Source organism: Ovis aries, chromosome 3 (assembly GCF_016772045.2).
Source record: "Ovis aries strain OAR_USU_Benz2616 breed Rambouillet chromosome 3, ARS-UI_Ramb_v3.0, whole genome shotgun sequence".
NCBI classification, from domain to species: Eukaryota; Metazoa; Chordata; class Mammalia; order Artiodactyla; family Bovidae; genus Ovis; species Ovis aries.
The window spans coordinates 38596229-38621518 of record NC_056056.1 but is presented as its reverse complement, the minus strand read 5'-3'; the positions used below and the strand labels follow the sequence as shown (position 1 = coordinate 38621518).

Below are 25290 nucleotides of genomic sequence, written 5' to 3'. Positions count from 1 at the left end.
CAAAATTTTAAAGTCCATTAACTTGTGTTCCATCCATTTGAATACTAGGAATTTATCTGAAAGATATGGTTGGACATGCACATGGAAGGGCCTTCAGTTGGTGGGCAGAATGTCAGTGGCCCCCACCAAATGGATAAAGGTTCATTTATTTATTATACAATGTGACAGATGCTATATATTCAAGGGTAAAATACCCAGACCCCATCCTTAGGGAGATAAACTAGCATATCAACAATTAAAAACTCATAGGACTGCATGAGAAGTGAATGCACTTCAATGCACTGTGCATAGCCTGCCACAGAACTGAGGAGGTGCACCTAACCCCATCATGGGTGGTCAGAGAAGGCTTCTTGGAGGGAGAATGAGAATGATCTTGGAGGTGGGAATAGGAGAAGAAGGGCTTATGCACAGACATGGAGGAGTGCCATTCAGCCAGAGCAGGGCTAGTCCAGAGGCCAGAGCTTGAGGGCCCTCAGAAATTAATGTCATTCTGTGGGCCCCTGGGAGACAGGACCAATTATTGGGAGTTAGGTCTTAGAGATTCCAGGGATCCCATAGTATGAGTTGCTGGCCTCAGTCATAAATTCCTGTTTTCTTCTGCATCTGCTTCTATGTTTAGCATAGTTATATGATCATGCTAGTGTGCATGCATTCTACATCGCTTCAGTCCTGTCCAGCTCTTTGTGACTCCATGGACCGTAGCCCACAAGGCTCCTCTGTTCATGGGATTCTCTAGGCAAGAATACTGGAGTGGGTTGCCATGCCCTCCTCCAGAGGATCTTCCCAACTCAGGGATCGAACCTGCATCTCCTATGCCTCCTGCATTGGCAGGTGGGTTCTTTACCACTGGCGCCACCTGGGAAGCCGCCAGTTTTGTGATAGATATTTTTAAATAAAAAGGAAACTCTGGGTACCAGGAAGGAAATCAAGGCAGAGATTCAGCCTTAGAGAAACAAGACTCCCAGCTTCGCTGTCCTACACCAGGCCAACTCTTCAGGGTTTGTCTTGGATGTAATCTGGGTGACGGTCCTCCTCTGTGTGCCCTTGTCTCCCTGTGATTCCCCCACCACGCTTAATTTTTTCTTGAATACAGACTTGTGCCCTCCTCTCAGCTTTGAGCTCCTCTGAGATCAGGACCACAGAGCCCCATTCCTCTGGCCCATTGCCCGGTGAGTGCTCACCAAAGGTGTGTGCTGAGTGAATGTGTGATTTTTCATGGCCTAGAAAATTTATTCCAACCTCTGAGCCCTACAGAACGATCCACTTGCTGAAAAAGTTTCTTTTTCTTTTTTACCACACTGCACAGCATTTGTAATTGGAGTTCCCCTATCATGGGTTGAACCTGCACCCTCGGCACTGGAAGCACAGAGTTCTAAGCACTGGATAGCCAGGGAGGTTCAAATGACCCATTTTTAAAAATGATTGTTCCATTCTTTGTCTCCACTCCCATCATATCCTTAAACCAGCCAAACTCCAAACTTAATGCATTTGACCCTTAATGCATTTCCTGTGCAGTTGAGAAATCCACGTATCATTTTACACTTCCCACTTCCCTACTGCCTTGTCTTTGTTCCTGGATATCTTGGGATCTACATCTGCAGATTCAACCAACTGTGGATGGTGTAATGGTGCAGTAGCATTTAGTGAAAAAAACTCAGATATAAGTTGTCCTGGGGAAGTTCAAACCTGTATTGCTCAAAGGTCAAATATTCTGTTTTCCAAATAAGTCGTATCGGTCATAATCAGAGCGGAAGACTCATTTTTACTGTCTTTGCCTATGGACTCTTTGCTGTTAAAATCCTATCTGAGCCTTAATCAAATGAAATCTCTTTGCCTCTCTTGGGTGGGGGGGAGTGAGGTGGGATTACTTAGTCTGTAGTCTCTCCCTTCCTTGAAGTTGTAATGTTAATAGCTGCCGAGAACTGCTTTGCCATTGGGTTGGTTACATACTAGTTTTGTTTCTCTTACTGGCTATCATGCTTCTTGAGAGCAAAATCATCTTCATCTTTGTTTCTTTCGCAATGCCTAGTACCTGATAGGAGCAAAATAAACTTTTTTTACATTTATTTATTTGTTATTTTTGGCTGTGCTGGGTCTTGGTTGCTGTGTGGGCGTTTCTCTAGTTGCAAAGAGTGGGGCTACTCTCTAGTTGCGAAGCATGGGGTTCTCATTGCGGTGGGTTCTTTTGAAGCAGAGACGGGCTCTAGGGCCCACGGGCTTCAGTAGTTGAGGCATATGGACTCAGCAGGTCGACTCTCAGGCTCGAGAGCACAGGTTTAGTAGTGTGGTGCATGGTCTTCATTGTTCCTTAGCGTGTGGGATCTTCCTAGATCTGGGATCGAATCCGGGTCTCCTGCATTGGCAGGCGGATTCTTTACCACTGAGCCACCAAGGAAGCCCTCAACTGAATGTTTAAGTGAAGACGATGAGTGCCTGCACACACAGCAAGTGGCAGTTTTGAAACAGGGGGTCTCATGCAGAGACCACCTATTTGAGAGTCAGGGCTCAGAGCTGGGTGTGAGAATAACCAGGACTGCATGCTGAAACTTAATTGAGTAAGGTCTCTGAGCCCCACCCAAGATTTACTGACTCAAGCTCTAGAGTCTGACATCCCCCAGATCTGTATTTCTAAACACTCTCCAGGGGATTTTTGTGCCCACTAAAGTTTAAGAGCTTTTCCCAAGATACCATGCCAGCTGCCTTACCCTCTGTACTAATTAGGATCCTTTTGAAGCCATAGCTCCGGACACTGAGTCATGCCTTCTGTGCTTAGCTGCTTAGTCATGTCTGACTCTTTGCAACCCCATGAACTGCAGCCCACCGGGGTCCTCTCTTCATAGGATTCTCAGGCGAGAATACTAGAGTGGGTTGCCATGCCCTCTCCATTGAATCTTCCCAACCCAGGGATCAAATCCAGATCTCCCTCATTGCAGGCGGATTCTTTACTGTCTGAGCCACCAGGGAAGCCAAGAATACTGGAGTGGGTAAGCCTATCCATCCAGGGGAACTTCCCAAGCCAGGAATTGAACCGGGGTCTCCTGCATTGAAGGTAGATTCTTTACCAGCTGAGCTACCAGGGAAGCCCAAGTCGTGGCTTCATCCAAGGCCAAAAGGGGAAGTTGGTAGGCTGACTCAGTCATTTTAGCATGGGGAACGCTCTTTCTCCAAGCCTCTAGACAGGCTTGCCTTCACTTCTCAACCTCCACAGTGTGTCACATGGCTATTCATAAACCACTGTGGCGGTTGGAATGGGCTTGCCTTGGACCAATCATTCTTTCTAGGAGAGTCCCACTTTCCTGGTTTACCGAACTCAGTCCCTCAACTCATGCAGGCTCTCTCAATGAGGAAGGAGGGTGTAATAGAGATTGATTGCTAATCCTGGCAGAAATCTTGCACAGTAGTCTACCTCAGCTTGATGCCAGAATAAACTGGCTCCCACAGGTGGGGTTAGATCTTGAAACAAGGAAGGACTGGAGCTCTGCCCTTGTTGTGGATTCGCAGCCTGCTATCTCCTGAACTGAATGCGTGCCTTACAGCCTAGGCCAACACTCAAACGAGGGAGAAGACTGGAATCTGGAGTTTCACAGATCTTGTAAATTAACAGATCAGGCCTTCCAGGAGTGAGGTGTGTTTGCCCTGGATGGTTTTGAGAACTCTACTATTCAAATAATCTTTAGCAGACATATATCCTGAGTCGTATTTATGCATAACTATACATGCCTGTGTATAACATATTAAAAGATGTTAATATTATTTCACTCATTTTTTCCCTATTACTTTATTCTTTTTTAAAGATTTTTAAAAATATGAACCATTTTTTAAAGTCTTCATTGAATTTTGTTAACATTATTACTTATGTTTTTGGGTTTTGGCCCAGAGGCATTTGGGCTCGTAGCTTCCCCACCAGGGATGGAACACATACCCCCTGCATTGGAAGGCAAAGTCTTAACCTCTGGACCACCAGGGAAGTCCCCCATTAACTTACTGTTGGTGAAGGATCATGAATGAGAACCTACACTTACAAAATGCCCATGGGGTGGTTTGGGAACCTTTTAGGTATCTGTAGTTGGAATCTAGAATCATTACTCTAGAGCAGTCGTTATCAAATCTGAGAATGCATCAGAATCATGTCGGGGAGCCTCTTAACTCCACCTCCCGAGTTTTGGATTCTGTAGGTCTGAGGTTGGGCCTATGAATTTACACTTTTAACAAATTCCCAGTTGATGGTGATGTTCCTGGTCATGGAACCACTTTCACAAGCACTTAGTTGTATAAACTTCTTTTAGGTTGAAATACTGGTCTGGATATAATGAAAATATAAACATAGGGGAATTTTAATCATGCACATGGGATCTTCTACCTTTTTCAGATTCTTTTGTGCTCCCTATTAAAGCTGCCTGTGACCTCCTCTTTGGGTGGACTTGATTCCCTGGATTTTCTCTATGTTGGTGAATCTGAGGAAAGCTTATACCTCAGAGGTGAGAAGATGGAGCAACACCCACACACTCTCCCTCCAGGCTGAGCATTCATGGTGGCCTTAAATATTGGTCTTAAAACCCTGCTTTTACCTTAAGAAAGAGTGAATTTCTGATAGGTACTCAAACATAGTTGAACTTTGAGAACATTATGCCAAATGAAATAATCCAGACACAAAAGAACAAATATATCATTCCGCCTATATAGGATAAAATTCAAATTCATAGAGATAGAAAACAGAATGATGGTTTGCAGAGTCTAGGGTAAGGGAGAAATGATGAGTTATTATTTAATGCATAGAAAGTTTCTATGTGGGGCGATGGAGAAGTTCTGGGAATGGATAGTGGTAATGGTTGTACAACATTGTAAATGTAATCAATGCCACTGAATTTTAAAATGAAATAAATAGAATAAAACATAGACAATAGGAACAAAATAAAGCAAATATTCTAGCAACTCTTAACTATTAAAAACTATTAAAATGGTAAGTTTTGTCATTTTTTTTAACCACAGTTTTTTGAAAAAAATCCTGCTTCTGTTACTGTCCTCCCAATGGTGTCTTGGGGCATTGTTCTATCAACCCATCAGAGTGCATGCTCAGTCATTCAGTAATGTCCAACTCTGCAGCTCCATGGACTGTAGCCTGCCAGGCTCCTCTGTCCATGGGATTTTCCAGGCAAGACTACTAGAGTGGGTTGCCATTTCCTCCTCCTGGGGATCTTCCCAACCCAGAGGTCGAACCCACATCTCCTGCGTCTCATGCTTTGGCAAATGGATTCTTTACCACTGAGCCACGTGGGAAACCCATCAGAAATGATTGTTAAGTGTTCAGGGTTTTTTCAAACTAATTGTTAAATATAGCCATTATTTAACCATTATATATTATAAATATAGCCATTAAATGAATTATATTAAGGTAGAAATATTTATCAGTAAATTATATTGAAAACACCCTGTAACTTTCTAATTATTTTACCACCTTTTACTATTACATATGTTCTTGAAGTTCTTTACATCTCTTGTGTCTGTATGGTGGAAATACTATATAATGGCATGCCATTGTCTACTGATTCAGTTCAGTTCAGTTCAGTCGCTCAGGCGTGTCCAACTCTTTGCGACCCCATGAATCGCAGTACGCCAGGCCTCCCTGTCCATCACCAACTCCCAGAGTTCACTCAGACTCGCGTCCATCGAGTCAGTGATGCCATCCAGCCATCTCATCCTCGGTTGTCCCCTTCTTCTCCTGCCCCCAATCCCTCCCAGCATCAAAGTATTTTCCAATGAGTCAACTCTTCACATGAGGTGGCCAAAGTACTGGAGTTTCAGCTTTAGCATTACCAACTCTAAAAGTAACACCACATAAGTAACTTGAAATGAATCATGTTGAAAATATTTACACCAAAGAAACGGCTACAAATCAGGGTTTTCTTTCCTTGGAGAGCCAGCTGTTAAGTTTATCAGCACACCCCTGGTCTTATTATGGCTCATTAATGGGGCAGGGTTGGAGCAAGCTTGCAGGAATAAAACACCAGCTACTTAGGATCTTCCAGCCAAATTTTCTTAAACTGAATTCTAGCTCTTTCCAAATAGCCTTGTCATTGGCTGTTTTCCCCAAGCCCCAAACAGATGTTGTGGCTAAGTTTAGTGGGTGAGACGCAAGATGAGACATGTAGTAAGAGAGTTGCTTTAACCTCCTGGGCAAGAGTTTCCTCAACTGGAACATGGAAGGGGTGGGAGAAAAACTGGCAGAAATAAAATAAAGTGATTATTCTAGCAGTGGGAAAGAGCTACTTAAAAAAAAATTTTTTTTATTATAAACTTTTCCTAACATATACCCAAAGTGGCAGAATAGTAAAAGGAAACCTCATGTACCTATTCATCCTCCAGTTCAACGCTTATCAACATTTTCATAAAAAAAAAGACTTTTCTAACCATTGAGGTAATAAGAACGGGGAGGAATACAAAGGAAAAGATGGATAGGTATGATTTAAAATTTTTCTCCCAAAGTTTGACTCTACTAAAAGGAAAATATGAAATTGGAAAAATGCATGCTAATAAATTCTGGGTATAAAAGATTAAGTTCTATAATATGTGCATAATTCCTGGAAATGTGTTAGTAAAGCATCAGGATCCCTAAAATGGGCAAAAAATGCAAGCAGATAATTCACAAAAAGGCGTATAAGTAGAAAAAGAGACAATTCAGTATTTATTCAAAGGAGTTAAACCTATGATAAGGCTCAGTATTACACCTAAACATTAAATAATAAATATAGCAAATGAACATATTTTGGCTGGCTGAGAATTGGATATCCTTGTAAATTTGGAGGACAACAGGAGATATTCATAATTATCCAGGTATTGGTATCACAAGGAATAAATTGGTCAAAAGAAGAACAAAATCTACAAAGCTAATTATAAAGATTGTAGTCATATCATTAAAAAAAAAACCCTGAATAACTGAAGAGCCTAAGCCACTCCATTTTGCCAAAAAAAAAAAAAGACTCCATTTTAGAGTTCTGAGGAAAAAGTCTTTGGAAATCCCCTGACCTCACCCCACCTGCGAGCCGATCAGATCCCAGATCAGGATCTCCTGACTTTAAGTTCAGGACTTATGACCTTCCCCAGGAAATTCGAATTAAGTCCGGGAAATGGGAACCAATCAGAACCCGTGGCCAGCCCGGGAAATGAAAACCAATCAAAACCCAACACCTAACCCTTCCACAGAAGGTAACCAATTAGACGTCTCCCAACCCGGAAACTCCCGTTTTGCAAATTTTTCGCAGGAGAATACCCTGTATAAGCAATGTAACCCAGAGTTCAGAGCTCCTCTCCTTAGCCGCTGCGTGGGTAACGGTGGGAGCCCCAGCTCGAGCTTGGTAATAAAAACTCTCTTGCTTTTGCATCGGATATCGGCTCCCTGGTGGTCATTGGGAGATTTTGCGACTTGGGCACAACAATAACCAAATAGTAGGGACATTGAATAAGTTATAATGTATCAATACGATGGAAGAATATAAATTTAATAAAATAATATGATGATTGTGTAGAATTTGGAAAATTAAGAGGAGAGAGCAGAACATAAAATGATATACATACTGTGATTACAACTGCTAAAAGATTGGAACACACAAAAAGTGAAAGTACATGGTATGTTTACACTTTTAAAATGGCCTTTTCAGTGCTTAGATTTGATTTAATAATTTACAAAATAAAATGAAAGGGGGAAATAGATATGATTGCTAAAGGCCTTATACTCTCTAAAATCCTACGAAAGTTGATCTTTTTCTTTTGTAGGAAAGAGACATAATTTTCAGCACTGCAGTGGAACATTCTGCCTGTTCCCACATGCTTGCTGGGTTTAGGAAACAAGTTTATCAGATCAGGCAGGCAACTTAAACAATCCACGACTGGAGGGAATATGGAGGTTGATAGCGACAAATAAAATTAATGCCAACTATCCCAAATCCATATTTCATTTTTACAACCAAAAAGTCTTGAGGTTGCTGAAACAGAAATAAACCAAATAATAAATTTTCTGCTGTATACATTTTATTAAAAAGTAAAGAGGTTTTTTTTTTAAGCTAATCAGTATTTTCTATTTTCTGTGGTCTCTCGAGGTGTTAATATTAAATTTTTCATGATCTCTGCAGATGCTTCATTTCTTTTAGAAGGACTCTTGCTGGAGGATTCTGTTTTGGGGAAGGAGGGATAGTTGAAACCAAAGGGTAGTGAAAAGAATATTATTTAAATATTTGGTAAACCTCCTTATATTAATATTAGATTTGGTAAGCCCTCTTAAATACACATAAGCATTTTAAAAATCAGATCTCTTTCTATTTGGGAAGGAGGAAAAGGGTGATTGTTGAAAATTAACCTTGGCCTTGATGTTCTGAGTACAGAATATTTAAGCCAAAATCTTTCATCTCAAAGGATTTCTTGGTGTTATACTAATCATTTTTCTCCTCGTACTTAGAATGCTATTCTTCCATCAAATATTGAGGATGCCCAATGGTTCCCTGAATGTTTCTTCTGAATAATTAAGTGAATTATTTTCGGGATAAGCTTTGCCTTTGCACATTCCAGGGTGCTCGTTCTTTTGTCATAGACCCATACTGTGTTTTTCTTTCTTTTTTTAAAAAAATGGGGGAAATGAAGTCACCAAGAAGATAAATAATTTTCTTGATGAGATTTAAAAGAGATATCTGAGATAATTATTCATGTGAAGTATTTAGAACAATGTCTGACACAATAAGATATATGCTCAACAGTAGCTATTATAATTATTATTAACCACAAAAAGGAATGGATGTGTCAGTTGAATTGAGGTGAATGAACCCAGAGCCTCTTACACAGAGTCAAGTAAGTCAAAAAAGAGTGAAACAAGTATCCTATATTAACACACATATATGGAATCTAGGAAAATGGTACTAATGAACCTGTTTGCAGGGCGGGAATAGAGACACAGATGTAGAGAACAAACTTGCAGACCCAACAGGGGAAGGAGAGGGTTGGTTGAATGGAGAGAGTAGCATTGAAGTGTATACACTAGCGTATGTAAACTGGAGAGCCAGGGGGAGGTTGCAGCAAAACACAGGGAGCCCAGCCTGGAGCTCTGTGACCACCTAGAGGGGTGGGACGGTGGGGAGGGAGAGGGGGAGGGAGGCTTCAAAGGGAGGGGATGTATATATATACACACTTAGGGCTGACTTGCACTGTTGTGTGGCGGAAACCAATACAACTTTGTAAAGCAGTTAGCCTCCAATTAAAAATAAAGAAGAAATTTAAAAATTATTATTACACAAGGTAGGTGTAGATCAGTGCTATGTGATAGAAATATAAAGTGAGCCACAAATGTAAGTCTGAATTATCTAGTAGTCACATTTAAAAACAAACGAGACAGGTGAAATGAATAATATAAATTATCCTACCCAACCAAGTACTGGGTTGGAGAGAGAGTCTGTTCGAGGTTTTCTATAAGATGGTATCGATTAAAACTGCACCTGTCTGGATCACCAGTCCAGGTTCGATGCATGAGACAGGGTGCTCAGGGCTGGTGCACTGGGATGACCCAGAGGGATGGGATGGGGAGGGAGGTGGGAGAGGGGTTCAGGATGGGGAACACATGTACACCCGTGGCAGATCCATGTCAATGTATAGCAAAACCACTACAATATTGTAAAGTAATTAGCCTCCAATTAAAATAAATAAATTTATATTAAAAAAATAAAACTGCACCTGTCCAGTTAATTCACTAACTCTTATATGCAAATTGAATCTCTTTTTCCTTACTGTATCAGTCACAGTGCTTCTGCCTCTTGACTCAATTCCACATCAGTAAGCCACCTTCTTTTAAAAATTTTTTAAATATCCATTGTTATTTTTTATACTAGAAAATGTTATAATTAAAGTAAGTATTTAAATGTAATTATGAATTACAATCTATATAGGTATCACTGTAATTCATGCTGTCTGTAGAACATATTCCAAATAAACACATTCAAAATGTTGCATTAATGCATAGATGATATCAAAGTGAATCAATGTGTTGACAGCAAGGGGATTGGTGCTGTGATTCGGTATAATACTAGAAAAGATGCAGCGTGGCTGACAAGCATGCTGCACAGTGTAACGGTTACAGTGAATCGTGGCCCCATCAAAAAATGCTGCTGTCCTGTGTTATGAAAAAATATTTTATACTGCTTCAATTTTAAATTGACTTCAAATTAAAATTGAGTCATTTTCTCTGTTGCACTAGTTGCATTTCAGTTACTCAATAACTGCTTGGTGGCTTGTGGCTACCATGTTGCGCAACACAGGTGCCGACTGTGTCTGTCAAAGGAAAGGTGGACAGAACACCTTAGTCCTTTTTGTGTTGGCATCAGCTTTAAGCAGGAGAGAAATTTGTTTGCACAGTACTCAGTCCAATTCCTGTTTCCAACTGGTTTTCCCCATTTCTCTCTGCCTCTCTGAGGTGGCATCTTTTCCTATCCCTAGTGCCTGGTTCTTTCATACATAAAGGATGCCTTTCCACCAGGATTCTTTTCTTTGGTCACTTTTCCCTGCATCTACTCTGCTTCGTGTCTGGCTTGGGGAATTAGTAGGATCAGTAAAGGGTCCGCCTCACAGCTCCTCAGCTCAAGTGGGTGGGCAGGGCTGGGGTTTTCTGGGGGGATTCCCCATTGGGCTGATGGAGACACGTTACTCAGCTCCTTACTATCCCCCTCTTTCTGGCTTTTTCTGTGCGTCTCTTACACACATCTGCCTCTACTTAGTTTCGGTTCCTTTCAGCTTCTGATCTTGTCTCATGTCAGTCCTAGTCCTTTGGATTTTGTCACGAGTTTCTTCCGTGGCCCTGCTTTGCCTTCATGAGGTTTTTCATGGGAAAACAAACAAACAAACAAACAGGAGAGGCTGCATCAGAAATAACAAGTTCCCTATGTGAATCAGACATCCACCGTGGAGGAATTCTAACAGTTCTGTTTTTGTATTGTTTGGCCAGAGTCAGCTTGAACGCTGGAAAGATTTGAAAATAGATCCCTGCTCTGGTCCACGGAAGGAGTGGCTGATCCAGGGGGAGAGAGAGTCGCCCACAGAGCTAGATCTCCAGTATTTATAGGGCATGGGCAGCACCAGAAGAAAACGTGCCATTTCAAGAGAGCCGTGTTTCTTCTCCAGCTTATTCCAGATTGCCAGGGTCAAAGCAGTGTAAATCTGTGAAGAAAACCCAGCTGCTTTTCCTGCTCGTTTGGGAAGAGAGTTTTCTTCCCTTGTGGCAAATGGAAGTGGCGGTGTTGGTGAGGAAAAGCCTGGGCTGTGTAATAACACTTTTCCTACCTGTAGGCAAATAAAACCTAACAGGACAATAGGAAGCCTGGCCACTCACTGCCTCTTTGCCAATCACTCCCCTCTGGTACTTGAGTTTCTCATTCAGGTCCTGTCTGTCTCCTCCTTCCAGCCTCACAAGAATTCTGTAAAGAAAGATGGAGTGGACTGTAGTTTCTCTGGGACAGATTATAAAAGAAAGACCAGATGTTAGATTCAGGATTCCTTTTTCTGATGAGGTGCTCTTCTTCTTTGCCCCTGAGACTTATGATGGCTGAGACGAGAGATATCAGGAGTACTGGTCTGCCTTGGAACTGGGCTCTCAGGATATGGTGGTCTGTAGTTTATGATTCATAAGGAGGGGTCCGGGTGACCTGGGTGCAGCTGGATGTACAGCCTTGGAATTGGGGGTCTCAGGATATGGTGGCCTGTAGTTTGTGATTCATAAGGTAGGATCCAGGTGACCTGGGTGCAGACGGACATACAGAAACTCTAGTGGTAAAAGAGACAAAAGCTGGAGATCAACACCAGTAGCTTATGATCAACTGGTGGGGGTTCCTATGTGAACAGTTAGTGGGGTTCCTGTCTTAGAGTTTTCCTTGTCCAGAATAGTTTACTTACAGTATTTTTGAAGGAGGAAAATGGAATTAAGTGACCTTTCACGTTTCTTTGAGGGCCTCTGATTTTAAAGTAACTTGGGAAATGGAGCGGGAAAAACAGTGTAACCTGTGGCAAAGCTTAACTATGCTGGACAGATTTTTCTCTTTGAATAGCTGTTATCCCTGAGGAGACGTGGCTTTACCCATGATGCTATGCAAAAGCTGTATGGATTTTTGGATTCCACTGAGTTGGATTTTGCCTCTGAGAGGACATTGCTAAAGGAAGACACACAGTGGCAGGCTTTACCTGAGAGGCCACCCTCAGCCTGCAAAGCTGGATACCTGTGTATTATCTGAATCATATACTTTTGGCTGTAGACATGTTTATGATTGTATTGAAGTATTAATTACATATGATAAAATACACAGATCTTAAGTGCTTAGTTCAGTGAGGTGTTTTTTTCTTAAGGAGTTCACTTTTTAAAATTGCTTCTTTTATTTTATTTTTAAAATTTTCTTTCTCTTTGTAATTGTTTGTTGTTGTCATTTAGTCACTAAGTCGTGTCCTACTCTTTTGCAACCCCATGGACTGTAGCCTCCCAGGCTCCTCTGTCCATGGGATTTCCCAGCCAAGAATACTGTAAAAATTATTTTTTTAAATTGTGGTAAAATACACATAAGATAAAACTTACCATTTTAACTATTTCTAAGCATTCAGTTTGGTGGTGTGAATACAGTTACATTGTTTTGCAACCATCACTACCAAGCCTTATCATCTTGTGGAACTGAAATTCTATACCTGCTAGACTATAATTCCTTCTCGCCCCTTCTTCCACCTCTGGCACTACCATCCTACATGAGTTTGACTACTCTAAGCTCTCAATATAAGTGGAATCATATTGTAGTGATCTTTTTGTGTCTGGCTGTTTCACTTAGCATAATGTCCTCAAAGTCCATGTCAAATTTCTTTTCGAGGCTGAATAATATTTTGCTGTATGTATCACATTTTGTTTATACATTCCTCTATCAGTTGACACATGGGTTGCTTCCATCTTTTGGCTATTTTGAATAATCCTGCTATGAACGTGAGTGTACAGACACCTCATTGAGTCCCTGCTTTCAATTTTTTGGAAAGACTATGTATATTAATATGTATGTATGGTATCTCCAGATTGTATGTAGGTGGAATATATACCCATAAATGGAATTGCTACATCACATAGTAATTATTATATTTTTAATTTTTCAAGGAAGTACCATGCTGTTTCCTATAGTGGCTATACTATTTTACACTCCTACCAGCGGTACACAAGGGATCCCATTTCTCCACATCTTCACTGACGCTTGTTAGTTTCTGATTTGTTTTGTTTTAATACTAGCCATCCTAATGGGTGTGAAGTGAGTTCAGTGTATTTTGACAAATGTGTACAGTTGGGTACCACTGCCTCAATCAAGATAAGGAACATTTCAGTCACACCCTAAAGTTCCTTCCCTCACAATCCTGTGCAGGTATGCCCTTCCACCTCACCACTACCTCCAATCCCTGACCCTAGGCAACCACTTTTGTGCTTTCTGGCATTATACATTAGTTTGTTTTCTCGGCTTCATTCACTCAGAATAATGTTTTAGAGATTCACTTGTCTTATCACTGTATCAGTCGTTTGCTGGAAAGTATCCATTGCATGAATATTCTGCAACCTGTCCATTTATCTGTTGATGAGCATTTGAGTTGTCTCCAGTTGCAGGAGTTTGTGTGAGTACAGCTCATGTGAACACTCTTGCCCATGTTTTCTTATGGATATGGGTGTTCACTTATCTCAGGTAAATAAGATGGAATTGCTGAGTCAAAGGGAAGATTCATGTTTAACCTGAATAGAAACTGCCGAATAGTTAGTGTTTGAAAGTTTTAATTGCTCTACCTCTTCTCTAACATTTATTTATTTATTTTTAAATTTATTTTTCACTGTGCTGGGTCTTTGTGGTGCGTGGGCATTTCTGTAGTTGGGGTGCAGAGGTTAGGTTGCCCCACGGTATGTGGGGTTGTACACAGGGATCAAACCTGCGTCTCCTACATTGAAAGGCGGATTCATAACCACAGGACCACCAGGGAAGTCCCTCTCTAACATTTAATAGTGTCCATTTTTTGTTTTTGTTTCTTCCCTTTTCTTTCCTTTTTTTTAACCCATCTTAAAGGATGTGAATGGTATCTTATTTTGCTTTTAATTTGTGTTTTCTGCGTAACCAGTAACGGGCACCTTTTCATATACTTACTGATCATTCATATGTTTTCTTTTGTGAAGTGTCTTAAGTCTTTCTCCCATTTAAGAACTTGCTGTGTTCATCTTTGTGTTATGACTTTTAGTTCTTTATATATTCTCAGCTCGAGTCCTTTATCAGATATACATGCTGTGAATATTTTCCCCCAATCTATGGCTTTTCTGTTAATTTTCTTTTAATGAGAATAAAAGACACTTTTCTAATAGTGTCTTTTACTGAGCAAATCTTTTTTAATTTTGATGAATCTTACTTATATTGACTTTTATATCTCGTGCTGTCTTGTGTCCTAAGAAATCTCTACCTACCTAAGATTTTAAGATAGAGAATATATTTTCCTCTGTGGTTAGAAAGTACACCCCAGTGGGACTGGAGTAATTGAATCTATGCTAATGCTTCCTTAGAGAATACCAGGGGGCTCAGAAACAAGGCAAGAGGAGGAGACCCCCTGGGGAAGAGGGCCCTTCGTGAAGACTAGGCCTTCCGCAAGCCGGAGGAACCAAGGCAGTTAACATAGTCCTATGGCTGCTGGAGCAGCCAGTTCAGTTAAAGTCAACAGGCGTTTCTTACAGCTCCACTATGTGCAAGGCACTGCTGAGAATTAAGAGCAGGAAAGTAGGGGCGCAGGATGGGAGTCTGGTGAGCAGATTCCAGGGAAGATGCTGTCTTAGAATTCAGACAACTCTGAAAACAATGATGATGTTGGAGGACAGACAGACGCACAGGACCTCATCAACTTGGTGGCCAAAAGGATCCTAAGGGAAATCTGGTTTGAGAGGTTGTAGAAGTGAAAGCCTGAACTCTGTACACCACAGATATTTTTAATATGGGTGGAGTTGGTAACCCACCCCTAAAACAGCTCATTAAACTGGTAAGTGGGAATATGTGTATGTGGTGGATAAAGGTTACTCGGAGAGAATAGTAATAAAAAGAATAGCTAACATTTGTTGAGTACATAATATGTGTGAGATTCTAAGTACTTGATATGATGCAATAACTTGATTCATCTTTGCCACAACCCTTCCTATGAAGTTACTATTATTATGAATTCCGTGTTATCAATGAGGAAATTCATTGAAGTACAGAGAGATTATAATTTACTCCAAATCACACAGTCAGGAAGTGTGTGGGAGAGTTACAAACCCAAGTGGTTGGCCTCCAGGCTTCAGCATCTTGGTTACAGAGGAAGGATGGTGTCAAAGGAACGATGGCTCCAAGGAAGGAGGAGGTCCTGTCTGAAATGGACAGCTAGGCTGTGGTGTTGGCCACACCAGCTTCAGGTTTGGACCTTCCCACTGCTGGTGGCTCAGACGGTAAAGCGTCTGTCTACAGTATGGGAGACGCGGGTTCGAACCCTGGGTTGGGAAGATCCCTGGAGAAGGAAATGGCAATCTACTCCAGTACTATTGCCTGGAAAATCCCATGGACAGAGGAGCCTGGTAGGCTACAGTCCATGGGATCGCAGAGTCGGACACGACTGAGCGACTTCACTTTTCACTGCTGTTTCCTATTAGAGGGGCGGCATGGATTCGCCCTCACTAGCGTGAACCTGTCCCACCCGTGCTACTAGCACCTGCCAGACCTTAGGTCAGAGAGTGAATCCACACGTTATTATCACACATGTTACCCAGAGGCAGGTCTACCACCTAAGGTGTAGACGGGGCTGTTACCCGTCTCCAGGGAGGGTGGGGCTGGGCGCTGTCTGTAGCCTTCTCTACTCAACAATCCGACCGTGGTGGCAATGAGCTCTTTCTGGAGCAGGCGTTTCCACTCCATTTCTACTCCTGCTTTCTTTGTGTAGTTACAGCACAGCCTGGGAATTGCTCTCTCAGCTGTTTGCTAGACATTTTGATCTGAATTAGGGGAAAATCAACTCTGAGAGATCAAAAGAATAGTTGTATTTCAAGCCTGGAGGGGCGGGGCCTCTAATCGCGTAAGTAAACTGCCATCTGGGGCTTGAGCAAACATGTCAGAGCTGCGCCAAACCCCGTGTTAGACTCTGAATGAAAGCCCGTGCTGTTTTTGGTTCATAGCATAAGCTGGAAGAGTTATTCCTAGCAGCCCTTCTTTTTCTCCCTACTGGTGTACCCTGGACAGTCTAAATATTGCTGATGTTAGGATAAACATAATCAAACGGTTCCAGTATTTCTAGCCCTTGACTGTCTCCATGGCGTAATGCGTCAGTTAGTCTCTGATGTGGGCAGCGCCGAGGGTACTTTCCGATTGTGGGTGGAACGCATCCAACTGCCTACAGGATGCTCGAGACCCTGTCATGGAGGGGAGGGGCACAGAATGTGCCCGGATGGGGTTTGGATGGAAACACTGAGTACCTCTCAGCTGCAGATGACATGACTCCGGCCATGTGTTGGCTCCGAGAGACACTGTCACAGAGCCGTGTTGCCTTGTTCTTCCACTGGAAAGGTCGGATGGCTGAACTAGGGCAGGGGCATGTGGGGTTAGAAACACGCTCTTCAAAGAGCCAGCACTCTTGATTGGGAGCTGTCTGCCCAAGTGGGGGCCAGGGTCCAGCAGATGGGTTCGGGAGGAGTGTTTTTGTTGTTGTTTTTTTCATCCAGCTTGTTAAAGATACAAAGAAAAAGAAAGCATTTAGCTCAGCAAAAGATGTGACAATTTGAAGTTTTGATGCCACTGTTACTCCTAAAACTTCTATCACTGACACCTGCCTTAGTGTATAATTATACACGTGTGTAAAAATACATGCATTTAGCATGGTATAGCATCATGAGTACATCTCTAGAGTAATGGCTGTGACTGAAAACATAGCTCCTACCACCTACTACATGAGTGACTTTGGGCATTATGCTTAACTTTTCTCAAATTTAAGTTATCCTGCCCAATTCACTGGACAGTGAGAAGGGGAAGCAAAATAGTGTTGATAGATCACCTGTGTGCTTAGTCGTTGAGTCATGACCGACTCTTTGTGACCCCATGGACTGTCGCATGCCAGGCTCCTCTGTGCATGGTGATTCTCCAGGCAAGAATACTGGAGGGGGTTGCCATGCCATCTTCCAGGGGAATCTTTCCAATCCAGGGATCGAACCCAGGTCTCCCACATTGCAGGCAAATTCTTTACTGTCTAAGCCACCAGGGAAGCCCATGATAAAGCACCTAAGCACTCAATGTAACTAGATGGTCAGTAAATACTTATTTAAAAATAAAGCCCCTTTAGCTCCAGCACACCTAACAAAGAATACAAGGCCAGCTTTCCTGATGCTGAGCCACTGAGCAGTGCCAGAGGCTACCCCTTGGAGCAGTGAGCCCCATGACCAGGAGACCAAAGGCTGGAGATGAACTTTCAGAAAGGGTGTAGAGTCCTTGCAGTGGGAAGTATGTTGAGCAGAGTTCTTGCCAACCACTACCAGAATTTTTTTCTTAGGCTGCTCTCAAACAGACAAGGCACAGGGGGTAATTTTCGATATGAAGGTAACAAATGGAGAGATTAAGGTTGCCTTTTAGCACCTAGAATGGTACCTGGCCTGGGGCAGGCATTCAGATCATGATTGTTGAATGATTGAGATGAAACATCAGTGAAACTATCCTTTTAGTTCCATGACTGAGAGTAGTACTTGGTGTTAGCAGTGCATCTCTTCTTGTTTCTATGCTAACTAGCCTGCGAGGAGGAGGGGAATCCAAATAATTTGTCTGTAATTAAAAAGCAAAATAATTAAAAAACACCTCCACCATCAAAAAGCCCACTGACCAGAATTCCAAAGATCTCTAGTCGACAGGTGGCACTTGGAGTCACTCGGATAATGAGAGAAAATTACTTAGGAAAATTTGAAACTTTATACTATGAAAACTGAAAACAGTATCCAGAGAAATATTTATAAAATTTATTAGAATATGCAATGATTTGTGCCTGGGGAAACTGAGGTATTAATGTGAAGTAGAAAGGTGTTTAGGAGGGCAGAAGGTGAACTAAGAGTGCAGGGCCCAGCCAGCTCTCCCAGCAATCATTAAGGCCATCTCATTACTCTTTTTATTTTTCTAACCTTATCTCTTAATACAATATAGGACTCACCATAAACAACTTTCATTATTGTATTATCCAATTGGTTTGTAGAGTGGAGATAATGTCAGGACTCCAAAGGTTAGGTAGATTAAGGTCATGTAGAGGAGTGTTTAAGACATGTCCTTCCTTCCTTCTCCCTGCCTTTTGGACAAAAGAATCACTGGAGTAGAAAACTTGAATAGACTTGGGCATGATGTGGGAACAAATGGTAGAGAAAGAGTGGGGATGTTTTAAATTATATGTAAAATGTGTTTTTAAATTATTTGTGGATTGAAATTATTATTACTGTTCCAACAGTGCTGTGAATAAGTGGCTAAAATTTGGACAAAAGACTGTTAATAAGTTACTTGCCAGATGGTGGGTTGAAAGAGATTCTTCTCTAAGAACTGCTTAGCAAGCAAGTCTTCAACTTTGCCTTCGCTTAGCCTACACACTTTGCTTGGATTAAGTGTTTAAAAATAAAAAACCCCATCCAGGGAACAAAATTTCCTTTAACTTTAGAAGAATCAAAGATCCAAGGAAGAAGAGTCGCTTTCATGTTCCTATTTCATAGACAGTTTTAAAAAGCCTTTAGTGCCTGGGTGGGGCCCAGCTGCACTCTCCACAAGTCCACAGACTAAAAGTTTAAATTTGTCATCCTCTGGGATTTAAAGTGAAATCATGTGCCAAAGAAAAATGGTGAATGAGTCACTCACATGTGATCTTCCAGGGAGGAGAAGGATTCAGTGTAAGAATGTGTCACAAGGCCATCAGACCCCTTCACAGTGAAGGGTAAGAGTGCCAGTCTTGGGTCAATGTTGTGCATCTGAATGGAGAACAACTGCCAAGTTATGCTGGGATCTCGAAGAAAGCATCTGGTCATGGGGTGAATTCACCGTGGTGTTGCCTCCGGCAAGACCAGAGAAATTGTATTTGTTAGCACATCCAAAAGGGGTTCATCTCTTAGGGACGGGCTCGTATCTATGGGATTACCACTCATAGGCACTCACATGCTTGCACACACGGTTAATTTATTTATTTATGTTGAGAAATATAACTATTACTTAGAAAAAAAATCCATATACTGCAATACTTTGTAGAGAGGTCCACATGGGAAGCCAAACTCCAGTAAAGAGTTTCCTTGGCAATCAAGGAATCAGAAGGAAGAGTTTTAGATGGATAAAATTCATCTTCACAGTGGGGAAATATCTGATGCCTAGAACATTGATCGTGTTGGCCAAGCCAACATTTTAGAGTAAACCTCAGTGACGGTTTGGGGTTGAGCTTGCATTGCTGTTGGACAGAATTTTTCTTTAAATATGTCTAACAGCTTTTGGCCAGCTGGCTTCATCTCGGTAGCCATTCTTCCTCCTTAGATGAGTTTGCATATCATTGTTTTAATGATTATTTACTGATTTTACTAGTCAGTCTCATTTGCCTGCTGTCCAAAGTCTTGGTGGGTGGGGAGGAATGTATCACATTGCTGTCTGCATGGCCTCCCGCAATATTACCAGGAGTGGGCCTTGTTCATGCATCTGCAATCTGCTGTAAGGACTTAAGAAACTATGCTTGAATCAGCACTGGGTTGCCAATTTCTGGCAGTGATATAATAGGGCAGTATGTGGAATAGTGTAATAATTGTCCTTCTGAACATCTTATAGAAAAACAATAGGAGTGTGTTCTTGACATACCTAATTTTTCTTTATGAATTCATTGTAAATTATTTCTGAAAGTACATGTAATCTTAACCTGAAATAGATTGAATTTATTTATAGCTTAAGGCTTTCCAGGTGGCTCAGTGGTAAAGATTCCATCTGCCGAGCAGGAGACATGGATGGGTTCAATCCCTGGGTTGGGAAAATTCCCTGGAGTAGGAAATGGCAAACCCATTCCAGTATTCTTGCCTGGAAAATTCCATGGACAGAAAAGCCTGGTGGGTTACCGTCCATGGGGTTGCAGAGTCGGACACGACTTAGTGACTAAACAACAATTTACAGCATATTACTCCCTTATGCAAAGGAATATGTATTCCCTTGGGATAAGTCTCTTATGTTGAGTTACCAGCTTTCTTTCAGTTGCTGTAAAACTATGTCCTAAAACCTTTGAGAGCCCTGTTCTGAGCCTTAGGTGTCTGTTTCTCTCTGTTTAGTTGCTTAGTCATGTCCAACTCTTTGTGACCCCATAGACTATAGCCTGCCAGGCTTCTCTATCCATGGGATTTTTCAGACAAGAATATTGGAGTGGGTTGCCATTTCCTCCTCCAGGGGATATTCCTGGCCCAGGGATCGAACCTATGTCTCCAATGTCTCATGCATTGCAGGCAGATTCTTTTCCACTGAGCCTTCGGGGAAGCCCTAGGTGAGAAGTTCACATATTACAAAGAAGATGCAGGTTCCCACCCACATATTGGTATTTTAAAAGACTTCTCAAACATATGGTCTCTTCAGGCTTCATCTTTCCATCTTGAAGAGTCCTGATGCTTTTAAGGTCATTTGAGCTATGCCCCAAACTGAATGTGTCTGCATTTCCCAGATGTAAAGTTTGAGGCACAGTTGCTAATAATTTGCCCCTCTCCCGACCCTGGAGCTGCAAAAGGAGCTTATACAACCTCAAAGTTGTATACAACAACAGAGTCTGGGTCACTGTGAACTTGGTCATACTGATCAGCTTATGGGATTGTAGGCTGGCTCTTAGAGAGAAAGAGTAAAAGAATCAAGGAGGCTGAGGCAGAAAAGGTTCCTTAGAGCAGTTGTCCCCAACCTTTTTGGCACCAGGGACTGGTTTCATGGAAGACAGTTTTTCCGTGGACTGGAAGCGGGGGCAGGTGGCGATGGCTTCAGGATGATTCCAGGACATTACATTTACTGTTCCAGGACAATACATTCTATTATTATATCAGCTCCACCTCAGATCATCAGGCACTTGATCCCAGAGGTTGGGGGTCCCTTGCTATAAGAATCCTTGGCCCTACATGTGGACACGTGGGCGAGCTTTTACAGATGGAAGAGGGCCTTTCATCTTCCGGGGGCTGATGGTTCTGTGGAGCTGAGAAGAGGCCTATAGCAATTCTGTCTTGGGGGAGGGGTGTGTTGAATTCCTTCCCGGCTGCTGCCTAATTATTGAGGTGCCAGGTACTGTGCTAGGCAGCATTTGTGTAGGTTCGCTTTACATGTATTATCTGCTATCTAATGAAAGAATCAAAGGGTGCCATTGACTGCATTCGTTTCTAAAATCTATTTAGAAACTCAGTTGATACTAGTAAATAATAAATACACAACAGCTGTTTTTATGTAAATGGACTTACTCTGTGTGCTGTCCAAGTTTTAAAATACATTGTCTGGCTAAAAGCACCCTGTGTTCAAATGTGACACAGCTTCTTCCTGTGGTAAAATATTTCTAGCTCATTGAATAATGACTCTCGGTATTTCCAGAAGGCTTTGCTCAAACCACCACTGAAATTTGAATTTTATAGAATGTTCATGTGTCATGAAATATTATTCCTTTGATTTTTGGTCAACTGTTGAAAATGTTAAAAATGTTTCTCAGCTGATAGACTGTTTAAAATTAGAATGTGGCCCCTGAGCGGAAGTTTGTTGATTCCTGTTCTGTACCATTATCCTCTTGTATTTTCATCTTACTAGTATCAAATTGTCTTATGTAGTCATCTCTTTATTTGTCAGTCTTTCCTGAAACACTGTAAGCTCCTTGAAGGTAGGTTCCTTGTCTTATTCACCACAGTATCTCTATCAATGAAAACAATGGCTGAGATATAGAGGTGTGTTACGGATATTTAGTGATTGAATGTATAAATTCAGATAATTCAGGAGCCACTAAATACAATAACGTCTTCCTTCCAAAAAAGTCATGTGTAAATCCTATCCCAGGGGCCACATCCTGCCCGGATCTTTGCCTCTTTTAGTACAGATCTTTGTTCCTGTACCATTAATAGTATTTCAAGCCTTCCTGACTCCTTGGCTTTGACTCTAGTCTACTCCCTAGAATAGTAATTTGCTAAAGTATGTTTTGTCTTACATTATTTCTCTGCAAAATCCAACCCTTTCACTGTTTCTCCGCTGCCTACATTTTAAGTCAAACTCCTCAGGTGGACACACAGGGCCCTTGATAATCAGTTCCCCGCCTGCTTTTCCACCTGTATCTCTGAGCCTTCCCTGGAGCCCTCTGCTCCAGCAGCCTCACCCTGAAGCCATAGCTCATCCCTACCTCTGCACCTTTGCTCAATCTGTGCCTCAGGGCCAGTTGACATTCCCCACAGGAAGGGATTGACCCCCAGGTCAAACGGGGTATGTCTGCAGTGAGTGATGGGAATCAAGGAAAAAGAAGCTGAGCCTCAGAAAGTGGAAGATGAAGAGTGACTGTGGCCCAACAGGACTTAGTTGATGATAAAGTTGGCCAAGAAGGATGCAGTTATTCTGGGGGAATGATAGAACAAGGCTCCTTGATAAGATTGGGCTTCCCTAGTGGCTCAGCAGTGAAGAATCCACCTGCCAATGTAGGAGGTGTGTGTTCAATCCCTGCATCAGGAAAATTCCCCTGGAGAAGAAAATGGCAAACCACTCCAGTATTCTTGCCTGGGAAATCCCATAGCCAGAGGAGCCTGGCGGCTACAGTCCATGGGGTTGCAAAGAATCGGACACAGCTTAGTGACTAAACAATAACAACATGACAGAGTTATCTAGGCCAGCGATTTTCAAACCACTGTGCAGACGGATATTTTGGGAATCTTGTTAAAATGCAGATTCTTGCAGTAGGTCTGGAGTGGGGACCTGGGATTCTGCATTGTAAAGAACTCATAGGTGATCCTCATGCTTCTAGTTCTGGGATAATTCTTTGAGTTCAAGGATCTCACCAAATGCTCAGAAAAGGAGCCTTTTCTGTAGGACCTGAATGTGCAAACAGGAAGCCAGTTGCTGCCCCTCAGAGGCTCATCTACAATAAAGACATTTCTTGCATTCTAAATGACTGAATACATGTGTGATGGCTCAAGGCTTCTTGTTGGAGGGGGTGCTGAAGAACCAAAGGCAAAGTGTGTAAGGCTGTAGCTTAAAGGGAAAAAACACCTTTAAGTCCTGAGATGGTGGCAGTGACAGTGGCCACTGGGAAAAAGAAAGGTCTAATGTGAGTTGGGCCAGTGGCCTGCTATCTTATAGAAATGCGCGCGCGCGCGCACACACACACACACACACACACACACACACACACACACACACGAGTCATTCAGGGTAAAGGCTGGAGTGCAGCACTTTTCCCCTGATGTAGTCAGATTATCTTTTGTCTCCGAGAGGCACCTCTTCTGATCCACTAACACTTGCAGTTTAGAATCTAGGCTTGGCTTGAGTTCAAGTAATATAGCTCACCCTAACTAAGCAAGAGGGATCATTTCTATAATGTGTTATCTCCAAGCAGAAGAGCAGCTAGGAGACTGTTTGTCTGGCATAATTCACTTGCCTCTTAGAACAGTTTCTCTTTAATGATTAGCTTGGCTCTTGTCTCTTTAGCTAATCAATAGCTGCCGTCTTGATGAAATTGGGTGTTATATCCCTGTTGGCTTAACTTTGTGCAAACTGTGAGTTATCTTGATTAATGATTTTAATGACAGTTCTCTCATCCCCTCTGCTTTTATCACACAGGAACTTCTGCTTGACTGACCGAACGGTGACCCCGACATAAAGTCATAGTCATGGTAAGTTGGGGATGGGCTTCACCCTCCTTGGTGCCAGCCCCAGACAGGTACAGGATGTGTAATCAGGGCCTGCTGTCTTATACAAAGGGTTGTTTGCTCAACAGAGGGGAGGGAGGAGGAAATGGAAAGGTATTTTCTTTTTTTTCCAAAAACACCGTTTCAGGGCTGGTGAGTCGCCCGAAACACTGGTGAAACCCTCTTTCAGGGCTGGTGAGTCTCCTGACCCTGAAAATTAATTCAAAGAGGGACTTCTTTGAATCCTTCTAACATCTTGAGATGCAGAAACAACTTATTTCTCTCTGCAGAAGCACCACGTGTTCGTTGTAGAAACTGTAAGCAAATAAAAAGGAAAAATCCAAAATCCCACTGCATTTCCCAGCAGGAGATGACTGCGGTCTGCTTTGGGTGCTACCTTATCTTTTTAGGCTCATCAGGAAGAGTGTTTTAGCTTCTCATCCACCTCCTGCTGCTAGCTGTGGCTGGACTCCTCTGAGCTTCGTTATCTGATCTCTGGGACAGGCAGGGAATTGGATCCCTTTGAGGGTTCCATAAAGCTGCCTGCTAATGTGGAAGCTGAGCCGTTCAGCTGCAAATGTGGCCCTACCTGAGGCTGGCCACCTGCTCTCCTTCTCCTGCCCAAATGGGAGAATGAGAAATGAGAAGTGAATGGGCAGGTGATGCTTAATCCCTGGTCTTCTGGGAAGAAATAATAGAAGTAGAATCTTATATCCAGAGAGGACCTGGATATTCTGCCAGCTCTAGACGCCTTCCTTTAGGAAAATGGAGGTGTAAACTATACTGAACAAACAGTAATATACGTTTAACATTTTTTTTGTTAGATATTTTAGAATTTTCTTCATCATCCTTGACAGTCAAAGGCTTACTCATGTCTGTACCAAATCTCTTATGCTTTCATTTAAAATCTATTTGTTCTTGATGGGTTCTCCCTGGACATGTACAACATTTATTCAGACGTGTTTATGGTATCCCTACTTTGTGCATGGTATTTGGCTCTGGGGACTCAAAATTGATGGGTTGCTCTTCCTGTTCTGAGCAAGTTCTCAGCCTTTCTACATGTGAAGACTATAACCAAGTGATCCTTTCATGGGCTTTCCACTGAGGAAAACTGCCTCATTTGCTCTTGTTTTTCTTCCTAGACCCTGTTTTCCCATTATGACTATTATTTATTGGACAGATAAAGTATATCTTTAAAGGAAAGGAAAACCATTCGATATAATCACAGTATTGTAATTTCCTATTATTTTCCATCATTTTAGTTTTAGATCCTACTCATTCAGTAGTGGTTTTGAAATAGTAGTAATAAGAACATAAAAAAGAGTTAGTGTATTCACTCTAACCTTTGCTATGCTAACACATGTTTATATTACATCTTATATTAAAATTAT

The 25290-nt window shown here is 42.0% G+C and overlaps 1 protein-coding gene across 8 annotated transcripts in view; it reads left to right on the top strand.

Moving 5' to 3' along the window:
- Window positions 1-25290, top strand: part of ANXA4 (annexin A4) — a 76564-nt gene that overhangs the window by 3683 nt on the left and 47591 nt on the right. For 6 of the 8 annotated variants that reach the window (XM_042248064.1, XM_004005812.5, XM_060412001.1 and 3 more), the window contains exon 2: window positions 23832-23884. In XM_042248064.1, coding sequence (XP_042103998.1) covers window positions 23882-23884 — 3 coding nt within the window. In that variant the 5' untranslated portion in view covers window positions 23832-23881. Of the gene's footprint in view, window positions 1-1093; window positions 1170-23831; window positions 23885-25290 lie in introns of all 8 variants that reach the window. The other 2 variants (XM_042248065.1, XM_060411998.1) reach the window with 1 other exon arrangement.